This window comes from Amphibalanus amphitrite, unplaced genomic scaffold (genome assembly GCF_019059575.1).
Source record: "Amphibalanus amphitrite isolate SeventyFive unplaced genomic scaffold, NRLGWU_Aamphi_draft 001951F_arrow, whole genome shotgun sequence".
Lineage (NCBI taxonomy): Eukaryota > Metazoa > Arthropoda > Thecostraca > Balanomorpha > Balanidae > Amphibalanus > Amphibalanus amphitrite.
In genome coordinates this window covers 27,005-51,469 of record NW_024883444.1, presented here as the reverse complement: position 1 = coordinate 51,469, position 24,465 = coordinate 27,005, and the positions used below count along the sequence as shown (strand labels likewise).

The following is a 24,465-nucleotide window of genomic DNA, read 5'->3' as shown; positions in this document are numbered from 1 at the left end:
GAACAAAGTATGACTCTACCTCTGTGAAAAGCGACTCTGAACCACATTAGCACCCACGCTAGCATCCCTGCCGGTCGTAACGATTATGATCTGTGTACCGTGCGCCACGAGATACCGATGGGCGTTCCCTGTTGACTCAAAGATAGCACACGGTCAGACGGCCCCCCGACTGCGAGCCGAACTGATAAGCTCGTGAAGTGAGCTACTCCAGAGTCCAGAGATGAGCTATCGGAGGGTATACGGGGGGGGGGGGGATGGACTGCTAGACAGGGCTATGAATGCGAAGATGGGGAAAACTTTCATGGCAGCGGTTAGAATTAGATGAACGATCAGTAAGACCACTGCACTGTCGTAGAATGCTGCCACGCGACCATTAGTCATTAGTTTAGTTGGACTGACAAGCAACCGGTGCATATTGGGCGAACTAGAGCTTGGAACATGCAAGGGGTGCTGAGTGATTTATTTATTTTTAGACCTGACTGTTCGAATATGGGAGGTGCCGGACCACGCCGCCGTACTCACGGGTAACAATTAGTTGGGGGAGCGAATTCAAGGATGTTATGTAACAAAATTACGTAACCCTCTGCTCCGGCTGGATTGTGCCCTAGCCAAATCTGAAAGTACGCATGATGGTCGCAGTGCGTAATACTGTTGAATGAATCACATGGCTGGCATGAATCACTACATCAGCCATGGAGGCTTCGTTGCGTCTGGGCTCTGTTTTGTTTTTGAAGCCTTCTATCCGTGAAACGAGCGGAGATAACGTCGGTCATGACGAACGAATATCGCAGATTCTTTCAACATACAGTCTGAAACCCTTCACCCAGCTTCCGGAGAGGCCATAACTGAATTCCGGTCATCGACCCTACTCTTGAGGCTCATACGCATATACCGGGTACAATGCGAATTAACTACAAAACAGTAAGCACACACGAAAATCCATTGACAAAGCATTATATATTATCATATCACGACCATATGAACACGTGAGGTGTTTATAAAACCAGGACCCGTCCTCGCCGCCCCTCCAGGCCCGTGTACCGGGTTGAGACTGTGGCCCGGAGTGGGCGACTAGAGTCCCTCCCGTTCGAGCACCCCTGCTGCAGATCGGCCCGCGGCGGCTCCGTAAATAGGAACTGCACCTCCCTGCCGCCCGCGGCGCGCCATGATTCGTCGCTATACACCGATATACATCTCAAACGCGCAGTACGTTACAGTGATATACATACAGACCAATATACAGCACCAGTCCCAGAACCTCGCAGCCGTACTCTCACACCTCGCCATTAGCGCCATCTATCTTGGCACCGACCGACGGCAGCGCCGCCAGGCGGCCGCGTCGTGAACGCAGCTCGAAGATCTTCTGTATGCTATTCCGGAAACATGTGAAGTTGTAGTCAATCAGACCTGACGGCACGTCCCAGAGATAGATCAAACATAGGATTTATTGTCATGAATGTTATGGAAAACAAGTTGAAGACACTGATAGACGAGGCCGCTTCAGGTTTAAGCAAACGGCTGGCAACACTGGGTGTCCGTCTACGAGATTCGCATAGTGCACTGCGGCCCTCCATCCGTTCCCACCGCACAGTCACAGCTGATCCGCTGCCCTCTACCCGTCTTTTCCCAGCAGCCACCATTTCCCACCCACACTCACCCTGTTTCCTGAAGTTGTCTGCCCGGACGATGCAGACCAGCGCCAGGAAGCGGTTCACCTCCCTCAGGTACAACACGGTCGAGTTGTTGAGCCGGATGATACTCGAGCTGCGCTGGTCGAACCCGCCGTCGTTGTCGCCCTTCAGTCTGAAGACGACAGGGGAGATGGACTCATGAGGCGTGGTATTGCAAATTTAGGTTGGTGCTTAGTGAGGCTTTAGTTAGAGGCCAATACGGAATACGGATGGTATCCTACATTCAAACGGTGCATGGCAGGATAAGTTGAGAGGGCGATGTGAAATGGAGCGGTTATGAACGAGGAAACTGACAGTCGGTTTATAAAGAGTATGGACGTTTCTCATAATGTTTGATTGTGGCAGGCGGCAGCACTATAGGCATTTAGAAAAAAAGTTTCGAATCGATACCATGCAAGACCAGTCGACACTCGGTACGTAGTAACTAGGTAGTACGCATTACCTACCAGCCCACAACAGTGTTGTACCCGTAAAACACCAAGCATGACAACGTTCCGATACCTTTTCTTTGAACAGCACGCTATTGTCGGTGTCTGCAAGTTTTTCTTAGATGAATACGATAGCAATGGCTAAAATAGAACGCTATGTTCAGCTTACAACAGCAAACACTCTGTGTTGTCACGGTTTCTGGCATGTAGTCAAGTGTTAGTGATGTTTACGCTGCACACAATGATGGAAATGCTGATCACGGTCAATCATTTTCACTGAGAGACTACCTTCCACAGAACAGGAGCAAGGTTACAGCCCGCATAAAGTACTGCTGACAACATAGGGGTGCGGAGTGCCAATGACATGTAACGGTGTATATTATGCTGGGAGTAAAACAGACGACAACGGGTGTTCTAGCTGAGCAGTGCTCTTATCGGTGAGAAAGCACAATCTGGTATACAAGAAGGGAAAAATTTAACAAAGAAGTCTATCAGGATTCAAAAGATGACGAATATACACCTGTGTGAGACTTCCTTGCAGATCCAAATTAACGGCTTAAGCAGAAAACATTAGGAATAACTACAAATAAATTACAAGAAATTAAATTTCGAAATAAACAGCGGATGGTGATAACATGAATCATCACCAGCATTTAACTATGAACACCTGGCCCCTTAGCGACGGGCCACAATGCCAGACAGTAAGCCAGGCCACAAAATCACAGTGTGCGGCCCAGACCACAGGTGTGCGGCTGTACCTCAGGACGGCCGGGCGGAAAGAAAAGGTGTCAGGTGTTTCGGCAGGTGTCATGAAAAAAGGCGCTGAATGGGCGGATCGGCGGCACCCACAGGTGGCGTGTCTTCGACAGATACACAGGAGTGAGTCCCGCCCCGTGGCGAGCCTGACACACACAGGGGAGCGAGTCTCTCCCTAATGTGGTTCAATGTCGTAGCACCGTCCGCCTCAAGAACCGAGGACTGGTTACCGAAAGACTGCATTTTTACATTAACCGTGGGACTGATTCCGGTTTTACAGCTTCATTTAGACCCAAAAACGTCCCAATCCGCACACTCATACAGTCTACAGCCTATGAATGATCAACATGCGGCAAAGCACCGACACACTAAGTAAATGCTTTCCAACCACCCCAAACCACCCACCCCTAAAATATCCCTCAGCTCACCCGTATATGCAGGAGAGGTCGATGACGACGTCAATCATGTCACAGCACAGCTCGTAAGACTGCATGTCCACGGGCGACGAGTCGGTGGCGATGTAGATCTTGGAGATGACGTCAAACAGAAACGCCTTCTCAGCGCCAGAGTTCTACGGAATAGGGCAGAGGGCGAGATATTAACGACACTTGGTTACACCTGGCCTATCTGTTCATCTAATCTTATTTTGATATTACGGACTACGGTAGAAAGAAATCAAAACCAATAAAGTAAATTTACTCGTAAAACGAAAAACAGAAAAATGCCCTCAATTTAAGTCTGATCTACAGGCGAGCGAGTTGCTGGGCAGTCGAGTCGACACAACGCTCTCGAAATCTAACCGACTCGAATAAGAAGTATGACACATAAAGGGATGTAGAAGGTGGTCTTCGGTCGGATCAGAGGAAAAAATATAATAAATAAAGAAGCCAGGCATCTATCACGCTTACGAATGCATTTATCATTTCTTAACTGTTTATGTCCTAGTGTGTATACAGATGACCCCTATGTGTCGAAGAGTAGTGCACGTTTCGCGTCTGTGACTGAGACTGTGTACGTAAAGGCCGCCGTCCACTGTGCGGAACGCGTGCGGTCCGTACGGAATTTAACACAGAACCCTATGGGCGCATCCGGTCCGTACGGAAATCGTGTGCGCTCCGTCCGGACCGCATCCGAACGGCAATCAGCTGTTGATTTTCCGTCAGCTCTCCGCATGCGTTTCGGATGCGGTTGCTACGGAGACGGAAGAGTGATGTTCGACGCGTTGAACTTTTCCGCATCCGGAACGTCCGGAACAGACGTGGTTTGGGGCCGTATCGGAGGCAAACATTGTGAATTGTACGAAGAATTGGAACTCGATCATCATGAAGTAAGTAAACATTATTTCCTTAGAATGGCAAGAGTATTCGCTGCTGGTTACTTGCAATATTTTATTTGGTAATAAGTGATAGGAAACATTTATTAGCTCTCCGCATCCGGACCGCATCCGGACCGCATCCGGACCGGATGCGGCGAGCGTGCGGCGACATTCCGGACGGACTCCGGACGGAATTCCGTCGCAGTGGACGGCGGCCTTAACTCTATACCAGCGATAAATAAACCGGGCTATGTCCCATGTTCAACTGCAGATAAACATTTCAATGGGAATGAATGTACTAAAATATAAGTTAGCCGAGCAAACTGAAAGCCGTAACCGCACCACTGACGGTCACAAAAGACGTTCCACAGCGGCATTCCGTGCCACTCCAGGGAGACCCGTCATTAAGATCGGGCGGATAACACCGTTAGCACGGAGTGGTGACGTCACCAATCCCTTCGGCCGGCGAAAAGGAAAACACTTGCATAGACAGCTTATTAGAAAAGCTAGTGCCTGTAGTTCAGGCAAAGATAGTCATACACCGCTAGTGATCCTGCAGTCATTGGGTTCATATACATAGACTCCAGGTAATGGAATCAGAAGCATCATTCCCACTGTTAACTGGCCACCATTTCCATTTTTGGACAGCTAACCCGTCTTGCTAATGTTACTGTCTGTCTCGTTCAATACTTTTACCGCAGTATATCGTGTTTGTGTGTTTGAAAACAGCTCAGAGATTTTGATGCAACTGCAGCCAAACGGCGACCTCTACTGTCTCAGGGCCGAGCGAGGCCAGCCAAATCAAAACTCCCCAGAGCGTCTGATGAAACCTCCCCAGAGGCCATCACAGAGCGGCCGACTCACCGAGATGAAAATATCCATCAGATTCTCCAGCGTGGGCAGCTCGGGAATCAGCTTCTGCACCACCTTGCTGAACGCCTCGAATATGCTGTGGTCGTATATTGATGTCAGGTATATGCTCAAGTGGATGTTGTCCATACCTGGAACACGGAATATGGTTACAATGCGCGTAAAGATAATTAAATCGACATGGATAAATCAGTCACTGCAGACGGCTAGCATGGCGAAAAGCAAACCAAACATAGCGGAAAACTATTGTCATTTGCCAAATTTGCATAACATCTAATAACAATAAGTTTATTTTCAAGTAAGTTTATTTTATCATGCCATGCTACGACAATTACAAGCTATCAAAATAAAATCCTCCCTACACTCTACGCAATGAGAGATGAACACATAACAGGTGCGGAAGGCGGACGAGCCCGGCCGGCTGTGTCCCGGGACTCACTGGCGTCCAGGAGGTCGTCGTGCGCGCGCTGGTGGATGTCGCGCTGGATGTCGATCCGCTGGTCGTCCGACAGGCCGTCCACCTTGTGGATGAACACCTCGAACTTGATGTTGGGGTCCACCTTGTAGGCCTGGATCACCGTCTGCTGCAGCTTGTTCAGCGCGTCCGTGTAACCGTCCTGGCGGAAAAGGCCATCGCGAATCGTCACTAAGAAGTTCTACCAACAAGAGAATAACATTTTTACACTAAAAAGAGAACCTACATCGCCATTTGACGTCATTAACAATCCACATTGAGAATTGTAATAAATTAAAGTACAAGCTTTGTGGGATGCTGCAATCTGCATAACAAGGCATACAACGGGGTCAATTTTACCAATGCATCATCAAACCATTTTTTTAAAGTCACATAGGTATCCCACCAAGGTGAGGTCGATTCGCTTTTTGTCTGGCCCTCTGTTCCTATTGTATCGCTATCGTAACTGTTGTGCTGAAAGCCCGAACTAGAAGTGAACGCGGAGGCCGATGATACAGCGTCCAAAGTCCAATGGGAGGTCGTCAAGATAACAAGCTATCTTCCTGACTAGCATCTGTAAGATACGAGTACAATGCTAAGCCCAGGGCAAAACTAAAGCCGGAGATATATTTCCACCCTAACAGAGCTATCACAAATAGCAGCAAGGATTTTAATAGGCCGATGCAGCACACTAAAATTCAATATCGTTTGAAGTGGAATATCCTATTTGTTATTTAACTAGACGACATACGGTTATTTTGCATACTTTGAGAGAAATCTCTGTCACAAATTACAGCTTCCAGTTTGATAAGCCGCTCTAGCACCAGTGCTAAAGCAGGATCACAAGTACAACGTCTCTGACACATAACTGGTAAGCCGGAGGACAGAAATTAATGGGTTAAATCCCTAGGTTCATATACATCCGGCGTATTTTTAGAAAATCATGATGTGAGTTATGACTTACGTCTAATGTTTTCGTGATTGACGGTTTGCAAGATAAGCCCTTCCAATGATAAAATGACGCTATAATGGTACAGGTTATGGAACTTCACAGGTACCATAAATATAAGCGCTTTAGCCGCACGGCCAGCTTTGGATCATGGCGATAACGTTTAGGATATAACAAGATGACGGCCATAATGGCAGTATCTATAGAAGTGAATCACCTTTGGTCCTGCTATTTGGTGAGCATAGCCAAAATGACCCATTGTGATGTTGTTGATCCATGCCTCCACAAAGATATCATTTGTTTTATACGTTTTGATGCTTCTACCTCCATACGTTACGTTTTTATATTTGTTTTATACAGTCTGTTTCATACGGATGACTTTGCCTATTAGTGGGAGGCCTTATCCCGTTGGCAATATACTGAATAAAAAAAAAAACATCTTAAATTAGTCAACTACAGCCAGCCACTCTGCAACAGCTAAGCTCAAAACGCGCATTCTTTCCTTATTCCTTTATCCTTAGACTACCTGTCAATCCCTAAAGCCAGCCAGCCCGCCCTGCGATCCCCCCTCCCCTCCCTGATTTCCACACCCGCCCACCTGCGCGTCGATGACAAACAGGAGCGCGCCACAGCCGCTGAAGATGAGCTCCGTGTCGTATGAGCTGTCAAAGAAGTCGATCTGGCCGGGGAAGTCCCACACCTGGAAGCGCACGAACGACGAGTGCGGCACGTCGTCTTTGACGATCTTGTTGGTCGACTCGAGAAAGAGCGTCTCGGCCGGTGACATTTTGTGAAACACCACCCGCTGAATCGACGACTTGCCGCTCCTGGGGCACACACGGGTCAGCGAGTGTTAGCATAATTTAGTGAATAGGCGCTATCGCAGGAAATAAGCCCTCTTTGCAACAGCCTAAAATTATGTCACCGACTCTTATCGCTCAATAATGTAACTCCCACTGCCGCAATGCTGAGTGCTGGCATGCCATACAATCATCAAAGTCCGGCGATGGAGCATTTGAGCCTACCTATCGCTACGGCCTACGAGTCTACCTAACGATAAGATTACCTATCTCCGACACTTCACCTTAGCCCATAGCTATGCTGCTGGCCATATACCACTGAACTCTGCAGGACATGACCCTTGGATTGTCTACGGCATAAGATTAAGATATGACATGCTGTTATGGGCATAGTAACAACAACTGACCCGTCATTTTATATGAAACTCTGATCAGCGTATTGCAAATAGCATACCTACTTTTAAATGTTGAAGCCACAGGAACATGAAACATCGTTAAAATTAAATGTAAAGCTTGACATGCCTACGAAATAACCACAAGATTCCAGTGTCGCTATTTTCTAGACCATTTTTAGGAAACAAAAGCTTGCGAAAATAGCAAGGGAATGGGGTCCGACACCTTCAAAAATCCACGTACAATTCACAAAAATATTTGAAAAGTATGATTTCTAGCTACCGAATCCGAAAACAATAATAATTTTCCGAAATTCGAAAACAAATAATTTTCTGTAACTACAAAGTGAGCATGGTCCGTCTAACTGTAACGATATCTCCCTTCAACTGCCTATTTTAGACTTCAGCTGAATTCGACGAGAAATAAGCAATCTTTTCCAGCGCCAAGGTTTCACGAAGACTGCCTGGTTTTGGGTAAACATTCGCAGACCTACCCAATCGCGGCTGGCGTGTCCACTGTCCAGCATTCCTCGATATCCCGTTAGATTTACAGCACAGCCGATATCGCTGCTCATACACACACTAAGGTGTGCATAAAACCGAGCCCACCCGATAAATACCGGGTTCAGCAGAGCCTGCGACGTACAAAGCCCGTGGTCTAAACACGAGGCCGTGACTCCATAACTACCCCGGAAAACGAGACGTGACTGTTCCTGCAGACAGCAACTGCCTCACTAAGCACTGTGTGCCTGATGTCATGTCAATGTGCTCAACCGGCGCGTCTTGTATCGGCCAGTTCAGCATATCGATGGATGATTAGACTACCTATCTACTAGAGCACTTCACGGATAGGCTTTTTAGGATCCGGCCCGGCCCATATCCGGCAAGTCATATCCAGATCCGCCCATTATCCGCCTTTCTTTGAATATCAGAATCCGGCCCACCCATGGCCCGTATTGCAGCCAAACTTCCAAAAATATCCGTAATAATCCGTTTCACCAATAACTGGTTTCACCCAAAACTGGACTAACAAATTCAATCTAAGGGACCAGACAGCCATACATCTCATAGACCATCATGGTTCCAAAAACCATGCATACATTGCATACATTATCCACTTGAAGACAAGTCTTGTGACAAGTGTCATAAAATGATGCCTATTACTTTAATCAAACCTCTGCTGCGGCTTAACACATTAGGTTAATTTTTAACTTCAATGTTGAATGTTAAAATTTTGATCCGTTTTGATCCGGGTTCAACCTTCAATTCCCAAATCCGGCCCGCCCATATCCGTTCTTTTTTAACAAATTTAGAATCCAATCCTATCCGGTCCGCGGATTTATCCGTGGATAACGGATTTATCCGGCCCATGAAGTGCTCTACTATCTACTCAATTCACCAACTGAACACCGATGCAAATTACCCGAAACATCACTCGCCGACACCGGAGCGGACGTGCAGCTAGACAACCCGCAGGGCACAGCATCCATTCGAGGGACGCTACGCCGTTCAGCATTCACCTCACTCGAAATGAGAGAGGTCACTGACATTGCTTTCACTATTTCGATTTCACGCCGGCGCGGCGGGTCAGACAGACGCAGCCGGGGACGTACCTACCGTCTCAAGCCCATCAGCAGGATCTTGGGCTTCATCTCGACGGTGCCGAAGATGTCGCCGTCCTCCTCCGGGCCGCAAAAGTCCTTGGGGTAGGAGCCCACATAGGAGCGGCTGTAGTCGTCGTCCACTTCGTAAGACTGAAACAGAGGAGAGGGGGCACGGGTGATGGGTTTTGGTATCGTGACGGTGAAACAGCCCACACCTCAGCTGTGACCACGGCTTCCAGCAACAAGTTGAGGGGTGAGATATCGCTGGTAAAATCGTTAGAATAACCATTCTGGGAAGACGTTCGTCGAAATACAAAATTTGCTGATGACACGGACGTTTGTTAAGTTTGCTGATGACACTGATCTACGGCATCTACGTGTGCGGACTCAACCTCCAGTATTCGCTGAATGTCTAAGAACAGAGCCCTATCCACACAGGGCAATCAGGAATCGGCATTTCCATTACTTCTTTTGATTCATCAATCACTGTAGTGTGGCAGTTGGCAGTCTCCTGCCAAGTTGCAGGCTATTCGTGATCAGGATTTTCTGGCTCTTTCTGACAGACGAGCCCCTCTGAATATGCCCCGAGCTTCTGGTGTCAAACATCAGGCAGTAAACCAAGATCTCTATGAGTAAACGAGTAAACCACCGGCTCTTGTACACGAGCTGCCACGCTCTGAAATACCGAAACGAATCACATGCAGCTTACTGATAGGATTCACATGCAGCATGCATATTGCATACCATATGATCTATTTTTACGCGCTTTGCATCATACGACTACAACCAGCTTGTACATACTCAGCAAGTTCCGATTATTCATCATCAGTCACTTGTCAATCTTCAGTCATCGTCTGGGAGTAATATTCCTGTCTCATACCAGGAAACGCTACTTTTTGATTTCTAAACACAGCTTTTTGGTACACAACATCTAATCAAATCAAACTTGAATCACCTCGCGCTGAAGCGAAGGTAGCGGACCGTTCCCAACTTCTCCCGGCCACGTCGCTTAGCCCTGTGTGGTGGTGACGTCACTCCTGGTTTCAGTGACGTCACTGACTGCTATCGAGCGCGGCGCGGCGGCGGCGCGGCGGCAGAACCGTATCGGCAGCAGCGGACGCCGCGTGTGCGCCGAGTGCCACCGACAGCGAGAGTGTGAAGTGGTAGCGCAGTGACAGCCGAGCTCAGCAGAGACCATGCCGAACGGCGGCGAACCACTGCGGGGCGAGGCCCAGGCGTGGAAGGCGGCGCACCCGCCGCAGTGCCCGCACCGGCCGTGGGGGTACGGCGCCGACATGAGCCCGCCGCGGCCGCCGGCGCGCGCGGCTGCCGCCCGCGGCCTGCAGCTCATCCTGGCGGCCACGGCCGGCGCCGCCGGCTACGCCTACTACCACAAGGTGAACGGCTACTCGTGCGACAAGCACCACCACCCTCCGAAACACCAGACGCCGCCGGGCGGGCACAAGTAGCGGCCCCGCCCGGCCGCACGGACTGTCAGAGAGAGGGCGTCGGCCGCCCGTATCGCGGCCGAGCGGCTTTGTGCGGGTTTCCGAGGCTGGCGGACCGAAAACCGCGGCGGAACGGGCCCGTTACGGACGCCGAATCGGTCACACAGGAACACGGAAGCCACAGAACGCCGGCTTCAGCCGCAGCGTGTCGGTAGGGGCGGAGGCGGCGACGAAGGGGCGGAGGGAGAGCGCCTAGCAGCCGCTATCCGCAGCACTGTATGTGTACCGTGACCTTGGACAGAGCGACCGACGTGAGAACTCAGGAGCAAACGTGGCGGCTGGCTGCCACCAAGAGGGGCGAGCCGCTACAGAAAACTGTGAACCATTTGTGAGTCGTGAGAGACGCTAGTGAGTCGTGTGAGAGACGCCAGTCAATCGTGTGAGAGACATTAGTGAGTCGTGTGAGAACGCTAGCGAATTGTGTGAGTTTCTGCATTGTGAAGTGTGCGTGCAGTGAGCAGGTTGTGATGGCCGCGGTACTGCAGTGAGTCTCTGAGCCGTGCTCCCGTGTGCTGTGAGCTCAGTATCTGTGCTCAAAGCCGGCCCTGAACAAGTCTCAGTCAGCCAAGCGGAAAGCCACATCCCGTGCGCAATCCCCCCAAAAAAACTCTCCAGTAAAGCTGCCGTAGCAGTGAAAAAAGACCACCCGGGAAGGCGATACCGTCCGCCCCATCCACCGCGGGCAGAGCCGAGTGGCGTGCGGGCTTTGTGCACGCTGCCGGCCTCAGCTGTCTGTCCGCGGCGCGTTGGCCGCGCGTTGCGTGCGAACCGGCCGTGCAGCCAACCCGGCTGGCCGGCTGTAGCGAACCCGGTAGTCAACAGTGCAGCCGACGTGCGAACACAGGACCGGCTTTGACAGCAGGCTATTCCTGTCCCCAGTCACGTGACTGCGATACGCGCCGCTCGCGCGCGCCCACGTGCTCTGCACGATCACGCCAGGAGCGGAGCGCACTTTTTGAGTCCCTCCTCTGTGCAGAGTTTGGATGGGGATGGCTGTGGGGTTCCAAGGCGACGTTTGATTACTTGAGTGTGGAGCGTTACACAAAGTCGTTTGTTCGTGTCTGCAGTACTCAAGGCCGCATTCCAATACATGTATTTTGTAGACGGCCGCCGGAGTTCTCTAAGCAGCATTATCTGAGGGCGAGACTGACTTGGCCGCACACATTCGGTCAGATTATGAGATCTACACGCAGCCCGCGTAGCGGCAAGGCACTGAGCCAGGACACAAGCCGGAAGACGCGGTGAGCGTCAGCTGTTCACGCTACCATCTGTTTAAAAGTTTTAGTACCCCGTGAACTCAAACTGTGAAGCAGAGGGTCGAATGTTCAGGGCTAAATTCATGGGTACAGGAGGGGCTTGGGGTGCGAGCCCGGTGTAGCATCGAGCACGCTTAAGTTTAGGTGTTTGAATGTTTGATAAATCAACACACATCAATCAATCTTAGATGGAACTATAACGATCTAACCGCAAGTCATCTGCAACACCGTAACGGGACAACTAGAACTTTACCGAGTGGCCACGGGTTCATTTGACCACCACTCATAAATCAAGCAGGCTCATCAATTAGTGGAATTGCCGATGCCCAACGCCACAAAGTGCAACAAAGGTGCACTCATGCAGGGATTTTCAAGGCTCTTGGAGCGTAACCCACGAGCGCAGCGCCATTCAAGTCGAATATTAGCCGTGTGAAAGACAACACAACGCAACATTTCCCATTAGCTGATAACTCAGTCATTAGCACCAGTCAGACGATCATTTCAGTTATTCCAGTCACATCACGAGGCGTGGGTTGCTAGGAGGCGCGGCCCGCTCTGAGTCCGCTGAGTGGTCGACTCCAGCTCAGCGCGGCACACCCCACCAAGGCTGACACGCCAGGCGTGAGTGTGGGAGGACGGCCGGGTCCGATCCGTATCGAGACGGGCGCTCGGTCCAACGGACACCTGCGTCATAGTGAGCCTTGAGGAACAACTGAGTGCAGTCGCCAAAGGCATGCGAAATTACGATGCACCCAAGCAGCAGGGGTCACTGCCGGCTCAGAGGCAGGTAATATTTGAAGCTCCGCCTTACCATTGTTCGGTCCATCACCTGACAGGCAAATTTGCATACCATCCAACGCACGGACCAAGTGTCAGTGCCCAAGCCGAGAGTGGGCGTCTGTATTTTTAGTCTGGCATGAAGTGCCACCTGTGGTGCATGGTCCTGCGGCCGGCCATCACTGGCGGCTGCGTGTGAGTAGACAGAGAGGAGCGTGTGCACTGTGTACTGGGCAGGAGAGGAACGCAGCGAATCAGAGCCCAGGGCACGTATCGACGAGCGTTTGTTGCGAGCACGATTTGCAAATCACGCAGCGAAGAGCATAACACACGCCCTGGGCACAAGGCTGACCAGCGCAGAGCGAAACTGAGACGCAGAAATGTACGGATGACGCTACAGAAGCTGGCAGCGAACTCAGCGACACCGTACCTACAAAAATCTGTTATAACAGGAGACTCGTTGTCGGTATCTGACTGCTTTATGCATGAAGAATGTCCAAACGATTAACATTGAAAACGCATAGCACATGCCTCTGCATAGTTAGAGGCCTATGCTTAAAGCTATATTTTTCAATACACGGCCTATCTCTAGCGGCAGAGCTTGATAAAGGCGAAAATAAACGTTTGGCGCTCGGATGTGGCCATCGAGCACACATACTGAGCCTTCGGACTCCTCATCGGCACAGACTAAACGCAGTTCCCGGGAGAATGATAGTAAATCATTTCAGTATTTCACATTGAAAGTTCATTACCAGTTTTAACGTTGATCCACTGTTCGATACCAGTGATGTAAGTGACCTACAACCGAATTAGATCGAATCTAGCCGCTCTAAACTGCGCATAAACTGCAATTGTACCAGCAATTGCGATATTATACAACTAACTATTTAAAGGGGCTCAAGTCTCAAGATCCGGGTATTCGGTTATAAAACGAGTATCCAAAGTTATGCGAAGAAAACTGAAGGATATGACGAGGTTTATTTTACAAAGAAACGGCGCGGATATCGAACAAAACCTAAGCCACTGCACGGGTCTCCTTATTTACTATCGGCTGAAGATGGATAAATTGCAAAAAGAGTAGCAATTCTTAGCCAGTATAAAGACATCAAACCACAGAGATCGATCACCGAACATTGACGACATTCACGACAGGTCTGGAACGCGAAGACATCACGTCATTAATCTTCCGTGCACGTCCCTGCATTGACGATGCTGCAAAAATCCACCAACTTCCCAAAGCGTTGCAAGCATTCTGTGGAATGACAGCAGAAAACGCTAGACATGCGCAAAACTCATTAACCCTCGCCCATGTAGGGGGGGGGGGTTGGTGCAACCCCCCCCCCCCTGAGGTTTTTCGGAAATAGTGCAAAAACGGCGGCGCGCAGCGCCGCCAAATTTTGGGTACCTTATGGGGCAAACCTTGCGCATCTTTTGATAAAAAAAAATTTGACCGGGTCATGTCAGGTCACGGAGTTATGACGTCACAAAGGGAACAGCCTCCGGCCGGATTTTCACAAACTGAGTGCCAACGCCCGAGGTTTCCTGCCGGTGGTACGGACATCGGTTGATGGATCGTGATGAAACTTCCCATGCATGTTGGGGCAAGTATTGGCTATCATATGGTATAAGAAACTTGACCGGGTCAGGTCAGGTCACGGAGCTATGACGTCACAAGAGGAACAGCGTCCGGTACTATTTTTGAAAATCGCCCGAACCACTATTTTGCTAATTCTTGTCACCTCAATGGGAATATGCAGCAATATTAGCTTCTTTAAGGAGCAAATGGACATCCCAAATCCAAAAATACAATCAGATTTCAAAAATTTAAATTTTGATTTTTCGAATTTCTGCCGCCGACTGTGACCTTGCCGACTTCCGGCGCTCCCAACGCGCCATTTTTAAGGCCGCCGTCCACTGCGACGGAATTCCGTCCGGAGTCCGTCCGGAATGTCGCCGCACGCTGGCCGCATCCGGTCCGGATGCGGTCCGGATGCGGTCCGGATGCGGAGAGCTAATAAATGTTTCTTATCACTTATTACCAAATAAAATACTGCATGTAACCAGCAGCGAATACTCTTGCCATTCTAAGGAAATAATTTTTACTTACTTCATGATGATCGAGTTCCAATTCTTCGTACAATTCACAATGTTTGCCTCCGACACGGCCCCAAACCACGTCAGTTCCGGACGTTCCGGATGCGTTTTCCGCAGAAAAGTTCAACGTGTCGGACATCACTCTTCCGTCTCCGTAGCAACCGCATCCGAAACGCATGCGGAGAGCTGACGGAAAATCAACAGCTGATTGCCGTTCGGATGCGGTCCGGACGGAGCGCACACGATTTCCGTACGGACCGGATGCGCCCATAGGGTTCTGTGTTAAATTCCGTACGGACCGCACGCGTTCCGCACAGTGGACGGCGGCCTTTAGAGCTAGGGAAACGAAATACATACCAAACGATAGAGAATTGATCAAGGAACACGATAGTGAAGGTTTCAAGTCGATATCTCCCACCGTTTTGCCGCAATCGCCGCGGAAAATTTGAAAAAGTCTATTTTTCCGAAAATTTGACCTTTGACCGGTCAAAAGTAGGTCAAATGTTGACCTAGGACCAAAAAATATACCACCAATCGCGAGATCTCGGCGAGAGGAATCCGTTGGTCTTTTCCGCTAAGCTCTACGACGCTCCGTTTTCAAACGCCAAGGGGGGGGTCGCACCAACCCCCCCCCCCTGCATGGGCGAAGGTGGCAGATCGCCGTTTACGGGCGAGGGTTAATGATGCAAGTAAGTTCTGGAAGATCAATCAACCAAACAAATGCCTCTTTCATCACCCAAACAACTACGAACTATCCCAAAACTTATGATGCACCTCCGCGGAATTAACCACGACGCACAAGCCAAGTGACAGCTCTCACGACAAGACAATAGCGGCGTTGCATCAGCCACCGCTGTCAGCTGCGAGCGGCGCACCTCAGCCTACCCACCCCCGACTCCGCGTCTCACGGACTCATGATCGGTGACCTGCCGCGGCCGCCGCGCCGCCGAGGTCAGCTCGTGCGTCATGGAGCGGGGTCGACCGGCCGACCGCGGCGGAACAGACACCGGCCGGGCCCAGACGGCTCTCTCCCCGGCAGGAGGCGTTCGTCAGAGTCAGAGCGGCGATAAGGCGGCGGCCATACTGGGTCAGACCCAACTGCGACGCGCGTCAGGAAGGGTGGCAGGGCTGTGCAGCGGGCGGCGGGATTGACGTAAGCGGCACGCCCGGCATCGTGTATATAATTTGTGTTTGTTACAGAAGCACCACGTGGGCCGGCGATCGGGGGCCTTTAGGTTCTTGTTGCATTTGATTATCGGGCATTGGGCATCAACACGTGTAACGTAGTCTTATATCCGCTTCGATTACTTCCCACCAGTTAGCGCACACAATTCCATAAGCCGAAAATAAACGGCGGAACTTCGTATTATCATTCATCACCCATTTGTGCCTCGATCCGAGAAAACGGATCTGGAATCTGATCCCACGGATCCTGATCTCGAATCAGACGGGATCATAGATCCAAACCTTTAATTTATCGAGAGATCCGTAGGGATCATGGATCAGAGTCTATTTTTTTGCTCGAGATCCAGTGAGATCACAGACCGTCGTTCACTTTAACACAGAAATCCCCCCCCAAAAAAAAACTTGTTGCAACTCAAAAACGTTCTGGTTTAGTTATTTTATGTGATTGGACGTCCAAATCCATAGTTTTGTGGCACCTATCGACATAGAAACACTTGGAAACCTGGTTTCAAATGTTGTGCATGGTGGGATCCACTCAGATCATATGTAGATCCATGTTCTTGGTTTATCATAAGATCCTATGAGATCATAGATCCAGGGCCCAATCTTACCAATGCCGTGGATGCAGATGCCGTGGATGCCTACCACGGCGGCTGAGCCACGGCGCTCCATTTACCCAATCTCACCAATGCCGTGCCACGGCATTTCTATTCACGGCATTTTGCCCACGGTACAATTCAGCGCCAGCAGAAAACACGCGACGTGATTGGTCAATTCTTGTCACCTTCGCTATCGGAAATTGTGCGTATTGCTTGTGAACAAGTATAGCTCTCTATTTAAAGTTTTGTCGGGCGTTTATTTGTTTTAGAGCCATACATATGTGTGAAGGATAAGTTATTTGTGGAAAACGTGATAGCAAACTATGAAAAACTAAAGCCTGCCTAAAGAATTCTCCTGAAAAGCGGATTACTGGCCTAGTAAACTTCCGCGAGGACATTCTCGCGCTGAGAAAATCGAGTGGATTAGATTTTAACTTCGTTTCGCTGCTCATCATTTCTATTTACTTGCTGTTAAGATATTGCAACAATTTTGAGATAAAATTGTTGAAGTAACGACCTAGTGATAGCTCCGCTGTTGTTTCTAAGACATTGGAATAATGCAATTGAAATGCAGCTCGTAAAGTTTACACTTTGGGTACATGCGCCCCCGCCCGGCCAGCTCAAGCTATAGCCTTATTTGCTGCTTTTTACGAGCACGATAACAAAAGGAATTACTCAAAATATTGAAGAATCAAGAAACCCGTCTACATCTCAAAACCATAACATATCAAGAAAAAGGCATTCAGTTCAGAAGTCAGATTGAGACGCATGAAGACAGCATGCTCCGTAGCTGTCTGTGCCAGACAGAAAGTGGTAAAATATGCATTGTGAGTGTTGATACTTTTTTGACAAGTTTACGGTATTTAATTGTTTTAAATATCTACTTAGAAATCATGAAGGATGTTTGTGAGACGTCCGGACGGGGTGAACACTGAAACACCCATATTATAGCATATATAGATAGGTTTGGCATTGGTATGATTGGGCCCAGATGCTAAAATCGCCTCCACGATCTCGTATGGATTTGAAAAATAAGACCATATAATGAATAAACATGTTTATTTTTATGGATTTGAGTGTTATTTTATCCCTGGAAAATACATGTTTTTGAAATAATTACTATGCGTGTAATCGTCGCTCTAAGATGTCAAGGGCATTATATGAAGAATTCTTTACTTTAAAAAAATAATAGTGTCAAATATTGCATAGTAACATCCTCCCAGCGACCTATCCTTTTCACAACACCCGCCATTCACGGCACTAAAAGGTGGCGTGAATGGAACGGCCACCGACAGCGCAAACAGCTGATTATTTGCGTTTGTTCTGCCGCTCTCGCGGCAGCTTGTGCCACTGCCCATGTTAAAGCACTGCCAAAATGCCGTGGATAAGCATCGACCGCATGCCGTGAATGAGATGGCGTGGATAGCTATCCACGGCATTGGTAATATGCCGTTGCCGTGAATGGGCTCCATTCACGGCATTTTGCCTATTCACGGCATTGGTAAGATTGGGCCCAGGATAATTGTTTTCACGCTGGATCCGGTGGGATCATGGATCCTAACCTGCAGTTTGCTTCGAGATTCACTGAGATCATAGATCCATCACTCGGATCGATGCACGTGTCTGTCATTCATCATATTTGTTTTTTTCTGTTTGTTAGTTTTACGCAAGAGTACACTCAAAATCGTTACATCACTACGTAGATAAAAAACAGGAAATTTTGCAAGTTGTCAAATTAAAGAAATAGGGAAGTAAAACAAAATGCATCGAAAATCAAAACTTGTGGAGTCGGTGCTGGCAGGTCAACGTCCTAACGGCGCTGATTTCTCTCTTTCAGCTGATGGTCATCCCATCCAGGCAACCAGTGGTGAGGGTGGCTCCTTTAGGAGCATAGCTGCCTTTCCAGGGTGACCGTTTGGGTGGCTGAGAGGCCTGTTCCACCGCGACACTCCAATCCTTACAGAATGGCCAGAGCCACGGCGATGCACCAAACGGGGGTCCACTCACGTTTGATCGAATCACCATCAAGTCTGTCACATTTCGCCTTCCAATGACCGATGACCCCGCGGGTGACCGATGGGTGTTGCTCGGTGGTGAAAGTTCAACAAATGGCACATTTTCGATACCGAACTGATAAGCATTGAAGTGAAGAACCAGTCATTCCTGTCCGGCACACGCATCTTAAGTCACTGGTTTTTTGTTTTTGTTTTGTTGGATCAGGTCCTTTCGGTCTGACGAGACCATTTCGGAGCCGGAAGGATGATAGGAATTAGGGGGAGACATTGGTCTGGGCACTGGGCAGGCACCCTAGAGAGTCACCGGGGCTGAGCCCGTCCGAATGGACAGGCCGACCAGCCCCAAAGCACTCACTGCACCCGGCTACAGGCCCAGGTGTGCTCCCTTGGGAGCAGCGGTGCCGCTACAAGGGAGCAGCCCGCATAAGATAAAGTTGCCTGTCCAGCCCGGATCGAGGGTTGCGGGATGGATTTGAACATCTGAGGATGGAAACGACGGACGGGTGAGGTCACTGGACTGGCCAATGAACGACGCTAAAAAGCCGACCATTCTCCCTTCTAATAACGCCTTAACAGACTCATCTCGCGTTAATAGGTGACGCCAATTCCAGTCTCCACACCTGTGCGATAATCTTCTCGTAGGTCACTGTCTCTCCGGGCGGCATAGCAGCATATCATTTGTCGCAAGTGGCCTCGTAACGCCTCGCTAGGGGTGGCGACTGCACAGCCCTGCCATCTAGCGGGCAGGCTGGTAGCACTAGTTGACATCGATAGCGGGAATAGTAGAGGTCTCTTGAAACGTCTGTTATGCACATACCATGCAGTACGCTCAATGAACATTATATACAGTTTCGACTCCAAACAGTTAAAGGAAATAGTTCACTTTTTAACATGGGTTTTGAACTGGAATAGCAGTTCCGTAACTTGGGCTGAGACGAGCATAAATCAGGAGCTTTTACAGCCCAACGATCACCCTAGGCAAAGATATTCTATTTCAAAGGTGTCTTGCGTTGAGGATGTGTGCCTTGCATATATTTCCATCCAGTATGAAAAGAGCATGGGTCCCGAAAATTCTTCAGAAACTAGAGAAATTATCTACGAGAACTCTAGAGAAATTCTCGTACTGATCAATTAGGACATTCAGGGGAACATTATCAGATCGAGCAGATCGCCCAAATGCCGGTGGCTGCGATAATTTCTCTGTTTCTGAAGAATTTTCGGGACCCATGCTCTTTTCATACTGGATCGCGTGTGCCTTACAGAAACTGAAAAGTTCTTCCTATATCAAAATAAAGAAAAAAAATATTTTGTTATAAAAAGGTTTTATTTTCTTTGCTGATTATTTTGAACATAAAAAATCATAAATCGTTGCAAAAAAAAATAATTTCGTGAAAGTGAACTATTTCCTTTAAGTTCACTTTGTTGAGAAGGCAGTCTAAACTTGCCACTAAATAACTGCCTCATTAAAAGCCACCACAGGTTCCCATATCACTCATACATAGACCAACAATGAGGCGGGGTAAGCTGCTTATGAATAAGCTTGAAAGCAGTTCAACTAAACAGTAAACACCCTTGAAAACTGTGCCTCTTCAAAACAGTCACAAGGCAATGAGGCTCACATTAGTCAATAGTCATACATGCACTCCATGGATGAATGCTTTAGCAGCAAAATAACATCTGCAATGAACCATTAAAATAATGAGCCCAAAAGGCAGTTAAATGACATTAACCCTATTCCTGGCGGGCTCCGCCGGGACAAGAAACTGGCGGGGGGGGCCGATTCGGCCCCCCCCTGAGATCTCGAGAACGAAGCAAGATAGCGACAAGCGGTAAACGGCATCGGATACGCACGGCCAAGATCTACAATTTTTACAAAGGTCATTTTCAGGTCAGGTCAAAGATGACGTCACAGGGGTCGAAAAAGTCAAAATGGCGGCACTAGATATGGAGAGAGTTTTTCTCGAATAACTTTCCAATTAGTCAAGATAGGAACAAACTAAGGGCATCATCGTGATCCTCTCGTCAATCCGCATCGAATGATATATATGTTGACCTCGAAAGGTCAAGGTCAAAGGTTGACCTCAGGTCACGTGACCTCGAGGTCATCATGTATATCATTCGATGCGTCTTGACGAGCTGAACACAATGAGACCATCCACGCGTCTGTATCTTGTTCCTGTACGGAGTTATTGGCCAAAAACCTTTGGTGACCTTTGATGACGTCACATGACCTCACAGCTGCCCAACAGCAAAACAGACCTCAAGGTAGTGAAGGTTGATCGTATATGAAGTCATGTATGGTATATGGGGCCATTCCGACCCGTTTTAGTGGTAAAAACAGGGAGTTGATTTTTCCCCCATTGACTTATAATGGGGAGGTCGCGAAATTGACCTGACCTTAGGTCACCGATATCAAAATTCCGAGATATACAAATTGCACATACTGGTACCCTAACTAAACCCTGAAGAGAAGAAATTGATCGGTCAAAAACTCTAGCTCTGGCGTGATTGCAAACTTTTCTGAGGTAGCGTCACCAAACCGCCTCTGGTGACCTGACCTGAGGTCAGATCAACTCAAAATTTTCAGACATGTTGCGTAGAAGCCTTTAAAGAAAAGTCAGAAAATTTGAGCTTCCTAGCTCAACGCGTTTGGGAGATATAACCAAAAAACCTCAGGGGGGGGGGCTCCTGAGGCCCCCCCCCCCCCCGCCAGGAATAGGGTTAAGGGTGCAAAGGCATTGCAATGTGTTATCACTACATAAACGTCAATCAAGAAGGTACAGTGTGATTTCTCAGGCACATGTGTGTACTGCATACTTTAGTAATAGTTACATCTTGATCTTTTAGGTATTTCATATGTAGGGCAAGGTGTAATAAACTAATGCTGTTTCTGCACACACTCACCATGTTTGAAGTGATGCCTCTTCAATAAAACTGTGACAGAGCTGAGTCTATCAATCCAATTGTTCTGCAACAAAAAAGTTATTAATGATATACAGCTTAAATTGTCCTGCTATTATAATACACATCAAAGCTAAAATTAACCCGCGAGTTGCTGGGGGGGGGCGTTAAACGCCCCCACTTTTTTCGCCGGGCCATAGTATAAAAACGGCGCGCCGCAGGCGCGCCAAATTTTGGGTACCTGTAGGGAATTAATTGAAGTTTATTGTGACAAAGTTTCAAAAAAATCGGTCGGAAAATTTTTGAGATATCGAGGTTTTAGTGACGTCATGATTTCTGACTTTTCGACCAAAAACGGCATATGTTCAAAAAATCATATAAAATCACAGAATAGACATACAGACATGCCGTAGACGCCATTAGACTGCCAATACCATGATCAATCAAATGGCTATCTTCGATTATTGATTATCGTTCCGCATTTTCCAAAATATTGAACTGAATCTTGGCAATTTTTCTTGACTACTTCACGACCATGATACATGAATTTCTTAAATTGAACTTTTTGAGCCAAACACGTACACATATGATAAAATGAATGTCACCATCGTGTTCTACGCCCCAAAGTACCCATAAAACATGTGTCACAGGCTGCGAATATCAGTTTTGATTTTCGGGGATATGTGCCTACCCGGTTGACCTGACCTTGACCCTGACCTATGCTTGACTGACCCCTATATGAAGCTGACACTCTTGTAGGCCTTATAAGATGGATTGTGCACCGTTTTGACAGAGTTTATGGCGAGAGGCGCCCATTGCGATGTCCTGAAGTCCATGCTACTGAAAGCCCGATTTCAGGTGTTTGACCTGACCTTGACCTGACCTGTGACCTCAAAATTCAACTTTAAAGTACTCATCTGAAGCGTCTTGTCGCGCTCTTTCGTTTGCCGCCTCGTGCGTTTCGCTGCGCCTATTGGTTCTCGAGTTATCGGCTGGGGGCGTTTAACGCCCCCCCCCCCCCAGCAAACGGTGGGTGGCGAAATACCCCAGCAACTGCCGGGTTAAGATAGGTTACTATCAGAAGCCAATAAAATTTAAGAACTGGGAGAGCAGAACACAGTTAAATTGTGCAGAATAGTGGAACATATGAATTATGATGTCACCACCATATGTGATTTTCTCCCTTTGCACCCTTTAAAAAAGCTTCCCTAATTTACAAAACAAAAACATTAAAAGAAAGAACACATACTTCTAAAATTGAAAAGTGAGACCACATATTGATACTTACAATACTTTTTACACAAAACATTTATAAGTTACAACCAACCACAAGGTCACATGGAGTCAGGCAAGGTCATGTTAACTATCCATTGCTGGGTAGGGTTAGGTCCAGTGAAGTTTGATTAGGTTGTTATTTCTGCTTGTAGTGTACCTGATTTTTCTGCATTAAATGATAGCATGCTGCATAAACAATTTTCTGAGTTGATAAATGGTTTATGAGAATGTTTTCAATTTAGAGCCTAGGGTGCAAAAAGCCAATTCCACCTCAAAGCGCACCATATTTAATTTATTTTGTTCACTAGCTTTAACATGATTTGGATTGATGCAACATGACTAGTCTATTTTCATGAGCACTTTCATTCAATTTCCTCAGTTTCCTGACTACAGAACCATTATGAGGTTTTCAGCCTTTAAGGCTGACCAGATAGGCTCTTTCCGCATTCAGGAAATCAGATGTGAGAGCCTATTCAAATACATTATAATTCTTCACGAATCACGCATCAATCGCATGCGGTAAGTGTGTGCGATCATTGCAAGTATGCTGTCATGTATTTAAGTAGGCTCTCACTCTCGCAGTGATTTCCTGGCTTGGGCTGGAAAGAGGTTTCAGGCTTTAGAATTATGCAGGTTCATGCTTGACTAAGCAAACTGAAGTACAGCAAAACTAGTCACTGTTGGAATTTGCATGTCATGAATGATATTGAAATTGATAATGAAAAAACGAGATAAATGTTTAATCAAATTCAAATGGTCGGAAAAATGAAAATTTGAAATTCAAGAAATTGAAATCAAGTAATACCCACGCTAAGCTTGAGCTTGAGAAAAGGCAAGCAAAACAAAAAACTCACCACTTATCTGTTGCTGTAGTTTTATAAATTCGCTTCAAAATAAATTAAGTAAAGTAAATTCAGTAAGTAAGCCACCCATGTAACCCACATTCGCCGCTCTCTCTGCGTCGCGTTGTATTTGTGTATTTGTTTTGGAACATAACTTAGCCCGCGTTCGATGTCTCCCGGACGGCGAAGATTCTATGCTGTCCGGGCGGTTTATATAGCCTTGGTCCGGGCCCAAAATGCCGTTCGATGTCGCACGGACGGCAAAGATTCTACGTGACGTCACGTAGAATCTTTGCCTTCCGCGCAGAATCTTTTGAGCGTACTACCATGGAGGAAGGAGTACTTCTCCTCCATGGTACTACGGTGGGCAGAGAGGCAATGATGGCGCGTATTTCAAAAGCGGCGCAGCAGCTGTTTACAGAAGTTGTTGACATTTGTGCGCGGTCTCTATGGAAACGTAAACTTGGGCCTTTTTCGAAACTGACGCACATTGTGTAAGTGGCGCACAAAATGGCCGGTCTCGTCGTCCGACTGTGTGCTTCATCGAACGCAAAGTAGAATATTCTGCGTAGAATGTTCTTCGTCCGAGGAGACATCGAACGCGGCCTAAATCTAATCAAGGATAGGTATAAATCGGGAAGATTCGTTGACAACAAATTTGCAGCCTTATGCTGATGCGAAGAATGGTATGTACAAAATGAGCTTTCATCTTTATGCATAAAAATATACCTATATCCCTTTGTATATTGTCATC

At 47.9% G+C, this 24,465-nt stretch overlaps 1 protein-coding gene across 4 annotated transcripts; it reads right to left on the bottom strand.

Moving 5' to 3' along the window:
• Nucleotides 1-942: 942 nt before the first annotated feature.
• LOC122375899 (ras-related GTP-binding protein C-like) lies at nucleotides 943-24,030 on the bottom strand. Of its 4 annotated transcripts, none has more exons than XM_043355473.1 (9): nucleotides 23,724-24,030; nucleotides 21,598-21,661; nucleotides 9,273-9,409; nucleotides 7,062-7,290; nucleotides 5,500-5,677; nucleotides 5,055-5,191; nucleotides 3,304-3,446; nucleotides 1,658-1,803; nucleotides 943-1,407 (listed from the first exon to the last, which is right to left on the bottom strand). In XM_043355473.1, exons 2-9 carry the CDS (start codon nucleotides 21,598-21,600, stop codon nucleotides 1,274-1,276), a joined length of 1,107 nt encoding a protein of 368 aa, XP_043211408.1. In that variant the 5' UTR covers nucleotides 21,601-21,661; nucleotides 23,724-24,030; the 3' UTR covers nucleotides 943-1,273. The 4 variants fall into 4 exon arrangements, with proteins under 4 accessions (XP_043211408.1, XP_043211410.1, XP_043211411.1 ...); XM_043355475.1 differs by having other exon boundaries at nucleotides 9,269-9,409; nucleotides 23,724-24,012; XM_043355476.1 differs by having other exon boundaries at nucleotides 9,269-9,409; nucleotides 23,866-24,012.
• Between the last annotated feature and the right edge of the window lie 435 nt (nucleotides 24,031-24,465).